The sequence below is a fragment of the Euprymna scolopes genome, chromosome 7, assembly GCF_053919585.1.
Source record: "Euprymna scolopes isolate OS-2025 chromosome 7, ASM5391958v1, whole genome shotgun sequence".
In the NCBI taxonomy this organism is placed as follows: domain Eukaryota; kingdom Metazoa; phylum Mollusca; class Cephalopoda; order Sepiida; family Sepiolidae; genus Euprymna; species Euprymna scolopes.
In genome coordinates, this window is record NC_136488.1 from 108,462,567 (window position 1) to 108,471,098 (window position 8,532).

The following is an 8,532-nucleotide window of genomic DNA, read 5'->3' on the forward strand; positions in this document are numbered from 1 at the left end:
GGAGTAGTTGGTAAAACTAGAGGAAAAAAGACAAAATATTCTAGTAAAAATATAATAAATTTATAACTTAAAATATTGCAGCATTAAGAATGTTTTTCTAAATTCAATTTAACATTATATAATCAATTCTTAATGCTGCAATATTTTAAAGTTATAAATTTATTATATTTTTACTAGAATATCTTGTCTTTTTCTTTTATAGTTTTAACAACTAGTCTTTTTACTTTTCTAAGTTTAATCTTAACCCTATTACTTTTCATGCTCGCATTTTTTATATAATATTTATATATATATATATATATATATATATATATATATATACACACACACACATATATATGTCGCATAATATGTATATATATATCGCATTTTGTAATGTAATATATATATATATATAATATAAAGCTGTGTGTGTGTGTGTGTGTGTGTGTGTGTGTGTGTGTGTGTGTGTGTGTGTGTGTGTGTGTGTGTGTGTGTGTGTGTGTGGTCACGAATAGGCTCCTATGTGGTTGACTATTTTAAAAAACTGATTACATATAATGATAGAAGATGTATCGAGACACAGGAATGGGTATGTTTGATCTGGCAGAACGGTGGTTCATTAAAACTGTGGGGTCTGCGCTCGCGCCTGGTCCACAAAGCATGGAAATAAAAAAAATTAAAAATTAAAAAAACGTTTCCAAGTGTTTTTTTATATAGATGTACATAAGAATACTTTGATAAGTATGTTTTAACTTAAATAGGGATGGTATGATAAAATTGTGGGGGCTGAGTTCGCGCCTGGCTTCCATAGAATGGAAATAGGCACAAACTTTAATAAAGATTTTCATATCTATCTGCGTAAGTATACTTTGATAATTATGTTTCAGTTTGAACAAATATGGTATAATAAAATTATGGGGTGTTCGTTCGCACCTGATCTCCATAGAATGGAAATATGTCACAAAGTTTAACAAGGTTTTTTAATATAGACCCACAGAATATTGTGATAAGTGTTTCAGTGTGAACAGATATGGTATAATAAATTATGGGGTTTATCTATTTTATTTTTACTTTCATCATATTTTGCTTTGCTTTTGATACCCCCAAATTTACAACCGTTCCTTTTCATAACCTATCATACTTTCCTAAATCAGTCCATCTGTTTTTGAACCCAGTCAACGATGGGTACTTTTGCTAGTATATATATATATATATATATATATATATATATATATATATATATATATATATATATATATATATATATATATATATATCAGTAAGTCTGCAATGTTACCATTGGGCCATCGTCAGTCGGATATGAAGTAGTTAAAAATAAACTAAGATGAATATACAAACAAAACTTTTTAGTCGACTCACGCTTAGGAGATTCTGATTTCTTTCAATTTTTACCCCTTTTAACAACTATTTTAACCCATAAAAAACGACCCACAAAAAATGCAATCATTTGAGCAGTCTAGGATCGCTTTGTTAGCTTTCGTCTCGGAAAAGATACAATTTGAAAAAATGGTCAGACAGACATAGTGTGTTCATAAATGAGATTAATTGCATATTTGTCAAAGTCAAAAGTAAAAAAAATATACTGAGCTTCATTAATATTCACTCTTTTCACCATCTGGCACGAAAATAAGCAGCAAGTTTCTACTTTTTTATCCATCACATCATCAGCATCTCTTTATTGAACTTCAAAATGCGAAAAATAACTGAAGGTAAAAAAAAAGAAAAGAAAAAGAAATCGTAGGCAATGTCGAGTAGGGACGGCTAATTTTATATAATATTCGAAGTTGTGGTTACACACATTGTAAAAAGTAGTCATGAACTAATTTGAATAACTGGTGATGTGTTGCTAATCGTATGTAAATAAGCCCGAATGAAGAAAGCCGTTAGAATAATAGTGGTTTTAGCTGAGAGGCTTAAGTGTTGATGACAGGGTGGAATGTAATCGTAGCATCTGATGAATAACGAGGTCAGGGGTCAAGAATGTTAAAAGCCCGTGGGAGAGTGGATGGAGATAATGTCGGCTGCTGATAGTGGAGGAAGGAAGTGATCTGTATTGGAAGGGTTTGCCGTAGTGAAAAAAAGGAAGGATTTGACCTACATTACTGTTAAAAGAGTGTCCTTTATATATACTTTTTATTTGGCATTTTTTTCCAACGCTGTTCATTCATTTCTAGGGCTGGCTGCCTCGTTTTCGAAGTATAGTCGGCTCGTCATTCGCTTTTGATGATGACGTAGGTGACGTCGGTGGTCGTGGTGAGGAGGAGTATGCCCAGAGCGTAGGAAGCCGGAGAAGATAAGTGAATAATTATCATGTGTAAAGAAAAATAATCACCCAATTTCAACGTATTTTGTCTATATATGGAAAAACAAGAAGTGCTTCAGAAAATCGGAGTGACTGACGCATCGCAGCAATAGGTGTGTCAGAATTTTGGGGGGAATTTTTGACACAAAACTGCGAATAAAATATAAAAAACTCGTAATTTCTCTTTTTAAAGTGGGTTGTTTATTTTCTTTATGGAATATACTTCCAAAATAAACTATTAAAGTCGTTTAAAAAATAATAGAAATATTACTTTTTATTTAAAAAAAAAGCAGTGTTTACAAAGTAAAGTGCCAGCGCGTTCATGCAGTCATTTTGTTTACGTAATGAAATCAATTGAATTTTACGAGTTAAATTTTTTTCAATTTTTTCACTTTAAAAATCTATCAAAATGTTTCTATTGGTTCAATTTTTACGATATTTTCAGGTTTAATATGAAATTTTATGCTCTTTCCAATAAACCGAATATAATATTCTAGACAATGTTTTTTTTTTTAATTCACCCCTCCATTTTTAAATGTCTATTAAAATGAAAATAATTAATTTTCTCACCTCAAATTTATATATCACAAATTGAAGATAAAGGATCAATAAATAAAATAAGCTAATTTAAAACAAAAACAGAACAGTTATTTGCAAATTTACCTGTAAAGTCCAAAGTTTAAACCCCTTTTTTTTAAAACCACGTTGATTTTTTTTAAGTGAAACCTTATAATCTTGTTATATTACACAGAAAGTTTCGTTTAATTATGGCAATTATCACGCATTTTTAATGGCGTTTTTCTGACACTGCTATCGCAGCGGTGAACGGTGTGAATTGTTCTGAATTTAGCTGTTCAATATAGCCACACCTTCACAAAAGTGATTAGATATATTCCTGCTAAAACATTCCGAAGGAATCATTTAAAGTTCATAGTAAAGAAATGATTGCCAAGAAAATGCAAGCGGTTTCTGCTCTGCAATTGAAGTGATTCTATAGAGAGGGAGAAAACACGAGACGAACGGAAGGCTTGGTAGAGCTTGACGAAGCTTTATTCAACTCACAAAACATTACATGGGCAGAGGTAGCATCGTTCGTCTATTGAAAAAGTCACTCTGTAGAATATTGGGAAAAGGGGCGCAACTCCGTTATGACAAGCAGAAGGACAGCGCAGGAGAGTTTCATTATTTCACCACATTCTCCGCTGCCCAGAAATGTCCAGGTCCTCTAGTTTCCAAAAGACCGAGTAACTTCAGGTGTAACAGCTCAAACTGAAAATAAAGAAAGAAAAGAGAAAAGGGCCACAGTAGGTAATTCTCAGTTAAATACCGAGGTATTCGTCGAACTCTAGAAACGTCGAAGGTTAGTCGTCTCCAGGTCTGTTGAAGGACTCCTCAGGTTATCATTCAGAAATCTCGGTAGGGGAGAGGCATGTGCAAAAGTTTGTAAGTTAGGATCCGTGAGGTCTTCCGTTGCCTGGTTTTTAGGGTCCTCTAGCAGAGAAGGAGGTTAGCTGGTTCCTCCATCGGGGCTATAGGAGAGTTAGACTGGGTAGGGGCTTCCGTAGAATCCAGTTCTAGATGTGGTAGCGTACTGTTTTCCTTCTCACCAAGGGGAGCAATATGGCGAAGAGACACTGTCGTTTCCCTCTCGTTATTCAACCGCACATGAGCATAGTTAGGGTTTACATCAAGAATATCAACCGTTTCTACTAGTGGCTCATATTTACTGCCACGCACATGTCGCTTCAGGTTTTAGACTTAGTTTAACCAAGTTGGTATGGATCCTTCAAAAGAAGATTTTATTTGGAAGTTAAACATCCGTTCATGGGGTGTACAATTGGAGGCAGTGGAAAGTAAAGAACGTATACAGTGGAGAGCTACGTCAAGGACTTTCTCCCAGCTAACAATAGGGAGATTACTAGACCGTAGCGCCAGGTTGACTGTCTGCCAAGTAATGCCATTGTATCTCTCTGCTTGTCCGTTGCTTGGTGGATTAAACGTAGTAGTTCTACTAGTGGCAATGCATCGAGAGTGTAAGAATTCTTTCAGCTCCTCCGACATGAAAGCAGTTCCTCGATCAGAGTGCACAAAAGAAGGGTTACCGAAAATGGAAAACCGGCTGGATAGGTGTTTCTTTACTGTAGCAGCAGTGAGGTCTGCACAGCGGTAGGCAAAGGGAAAGTGGGAGTATTCGTCAACCACAGTTAGTATATACTTGTTACGCGTGTTGGAGGGTAGGGGTCCCTTGAAGTCCATACTTAATCTCTCAAATGATTGGCTTGTTTTTATGAGCGTTTGCGGAAACGTCTTCCAAATCCTGGTTTTATCTCAGAGCAAACTTGACAAGATTTAGTGATAGCTTTTATGTTTTCTACCGAATAAGGCATGTTCTTACTCCTGACAAAATGTAGTATTCGAGTTACTCCTGGGTGGCATAAATTTTTGTGTAGATCAAACAATTTGTCGGTAGTGGTAGTAGCAGAGCAGAATCGAGATAGCGCATCCGTTGCAGCATTATGCTTTCCAGGCCTATACACGATGTCGTAGCAGAAGCAGGCGAGTTCTAATTTCCACCTAGTAATCTTTTCATTTTTTATTTTGTTTTTACTTTTAGGATTGAACATGAAAGAGACAGATTTTTGATCTGTGATTAACTTAAAATGTTTTCCCCGTAACAAGTGTCGCCATTTTCTAATAGCTTCTATGATTGCATAAGCTTCCTTTTCCACGGCAGAATGTTTTTGCCCGGCAAAAACAGTTCTAGAAAAAAAATTTCTAGAAAAAAAAGCCACGGGCCGACTGTTTTGAGTTAGGAAGGCGGCAATCGCATGTTCGGAAGCATCTGTTTCAATTTCAAGCGGTGAATCCGATTCTATACTGGCCAAAGATGATTTAGCGATCTCCTTCTTTAGGAGAAGGAAGGCGTCAGCCTGTTTTCTAGTGAGTGGGAAACTACTGACTCTAGTTAAGGGATATAACTTTTTAGAAAAATTTGATATCCACTTAGAATAGTGCGAGAACATCCCCATTGCTCGTCGGAGTACAAAGAGGTTTTTCGGTATGGGTAGGTCAGTCAACACTTTGAGCCTGTCAAGGTCATGTTTTACCGACCCCTTGCTTATGGTATACCCAAGTAAGTCCACAGAGTTAAGAGAATAAAGGCATTTATTTTTATTCAGGGTTAAACCATATTTAGCCACACTCCATAAAGCCTTTCAGGTTTCTATCATGTTCTGCTTGATTATGTTCACAAATAGTGACGTCTATATAAGTGCATCGTAGTTCTTGCTTTATGATATCGTCTATCACCCGCTGGAAGCTCGCTACTCCATTGGTCACCCCAAAAGGAAATCGGCAGAATTGGTAGAGAGACCCAGCCACTTCAAAGGCTGTGTATTTACGCTCGTCTGGTTTGATGGCAACCTGATGATAGGCGCTGATCAAATCGAGTGTGCTAAGTATTTGATAGCCGGCTATTTCGTTCACTATATCTTCTATTCGCGGGAGGTGGTAAGCGTCTAGTAGTGTGAAATGGTTTATCGTCTGAGAGTAATCCATGACGAGCCTTTTCTTGTGGTTTGGGGGGCGATATCACCAGTGTCTGGGCCCTCCATGGCGATTGAGAAGGTTCTATAATTTTTTCTTTCAGCATACGCGATATTTCTGACCGCATAAATTACATGTCAGGAAGGCTATGTCTCCTGGATTTTACAGCTATTGGATGACAGTCGGAAGTTAGCAAACAGAAATGGATACGGAATATTACGTATAGCGGCTAGTCCGCACACAGTAAGGGGAGGTAGTGAACCTCCGAAGGGTATTTTAACGAATGAATGTTGTTGTAGAAAAGCGAGCCCTAGAATAACATCACATCACAAGTTCGACATAACAGATAGCTTCACATCTTTGTACTCTCTATTATTTACATAGAGGGATACTAGACAATGTCCTAGGGTAGTGGACGAATGGGAACTTCTGGCCATGAAAATTCTTCCCGTACTAGGCGAGACACTTATCAGGGTGAATAACATTTTCAGAGCTACCAGTATCGACGAGTATCTTTATAGGGTTACCCTTGATAGTTCCACTCAATGTCGAGCGAGATAGGCTCTCAGAGAAATTATTAGCAAGGATGGACTTACCGGGATTGATAGTAGCAGCAGTCATAGTAGTAGTAGCAGTAGGCGATTTACAAACACGCGCGTAATGTCCCTTTTTCTTGTAGTTCTTGCATGTAGCATTCTGTGCCGGACATTTACTTCGGTTATGTCTGTTATTACCGCAAAAGAAGCATAGACGCGAGGTAGCGGCTATAATATTTTCTTCGTCACCGTTTATAGGCTGGGGGTCGTCGTCTACTTCTTCTGTCCGAATAGCAGCACTGGAGTTCTGGATGGAGTATGACGCTAGTTGTTTTGGGGCTGTCTCAAGCGTGAGAGCTTGGTCGTTGGCGGTTTTTAAGTCCAGTGTTCTATTCTTGAGTAGTCGTTGCCTAATATGGTTGGAGGAAATACCGTTTATGAGACAGTCACGAATATATTCGTCCCTCACTTGTTCTTCCGTCACAGCTCGGAACTCGCAGTCTTTAACGAGCTTTTTTAAGACTCGGACATATTGGTCGACAGTTTCGTCTGGTTGTTGTCTCCTCGTTGCTAGAAGATGCCTGCTGAATATGATATTCTTAGGCTGTATAAAAACATTCTCTCGGACGTCTATCGCCGAATTGTAGTCGTCAATGTTCAAGACGAATTTAAAAATCGCCGGAGAAATTAAGTTTATCAATAGATTTAGTTTTAGCCTGTCTGGGAGCGGTGTTTCTTTAGAGTCGCGATCTGTCTCTAGAAATATATGGAAGGATTTCTTCCAATGGTGCCACGTGTCCGCCACGTCAGGTTGACTAGGATCCAAGTTAAGTCGCTTGGGTTTTAGGTATTTCTCCATGTTTTGTGAATTGAAAAAATTGAAGTGATTCTAGAGAGAGGGAGAAAACACGAGACGAACGGAAGGCTTGGTAGAGCTTGACGAAGCTTTATTCAACTCACAAAACATTACATGGGCAGAGGTAACATCGTTCGTCTATTGAAAAAGTCACTCTGTAGAATATTGGGGAAAGGGCCGCAACTCCGTTATGACAAGCAGAAGGACAGCGCAAGACAGTTCCATTATTTCATCACAGCAATATATACAAAATATAATAACAAATGCTTCGCAACAAGTGTAATAACAAATGCTTAATACCTAAATTCGCCAAATGTTCACAACTAATGTATTTACAAATGTTTCACAGCTAATGAAATAACAAATACTTCACAACCAATATAATAGCAAATGCTTCCCAATAAATGTAATTGCAAATGTTTCAAAACAAATGTAATAACAAAAGCTTAATCATTAATGTAATAACAAATGTTTCAAAACTAATAGAATAACAAATGTTTTAATGTAAACACAACAATTTCACAACTAAAGTATTAACAAATTCTTCACAACTAAGGCTAAAAAATGGGTCACAACTAGGTTGATATGAAATGTTTCACAACTAATGTAATACAAGTGATTTCGCAATTAATGCAAAAACAAAAGATTAAAAACTAATGTCATAACAAATGTTTCAAAACTAATGTAAATACAAATGCTTCAAAACTAATGAAATAACAAAAGCTTTACAATTAATGTGATAAAATGTTTAACTAATGTAATAACAAATGTTACCAACTAATGTAAAAGCTAATGTTTTAGAATTAATGTAATCACAAATATTTCACAGCTAATTAAATTACTAATGCTTTACATCTAATGTATTAGCAAATCTTTATCAAAACGGTAATAACAGACGTTTCACAGCAAATGTAATACGAGAGCTTTTGAAATTCATGCAATAACAAACGTTTCACAATTAGTGCAATAGCAAATGCTTCACAATTAATGTATTAGCAAATGCTTCACAATTAATGCAATAAAAAATGCTCCACAATTAATGAAATAACAAATATTTCACAATTAATGAAATACCAAATGTTTCGCAATTAATGCAATAGCAAATGCTTCCCAATTAATGCAATAACAAATGCTTCACAATTAATGCAATAAAAAATATTTCACAATTAATGCAATAGCAAATGTTTCACAATTAATGCAATAACAAATGTGTCACAATTAATGCAATAACAAATATTTCACAATTAATGCAATGACAAATATTTCACAATAAATGCAATGACAAATAT

At 36.1% G+C, this 8,532-nt stretch overlaps 1 protein-coding gene across 1 annotated transcript; it reads right to left on the reverse strand.

Annotated features, from left to right (window-relative positions):
- Nucleotides 1-6,304: 6,304 nt before the first annotated feature.
- Nucleotides 6,305-7,246, reverse strand: LOC145280316 (uncharacterized). Its single transcript, XM_080132087.1, has one exon. It carries the CDS (start codon nucleotides 7,244-7,246, stop codon nucleotides 6,305-6,307), a length of 942 nt encoding a protein of 313 aa, XP_079988213.1.
- Nucleotides 7,247-8,532: the final 1,286 nt, after the last annotated feature.

Excerpts from the sequence above, each read along its gene's own strand:
- LOC145280316 (XM_080132087.1), bottom strand. The coding sequence starts at position 7,246 with ATGGAGAAATACCTAAAACCCAAGCGACTTAACTTGGATCCTAGTCAA.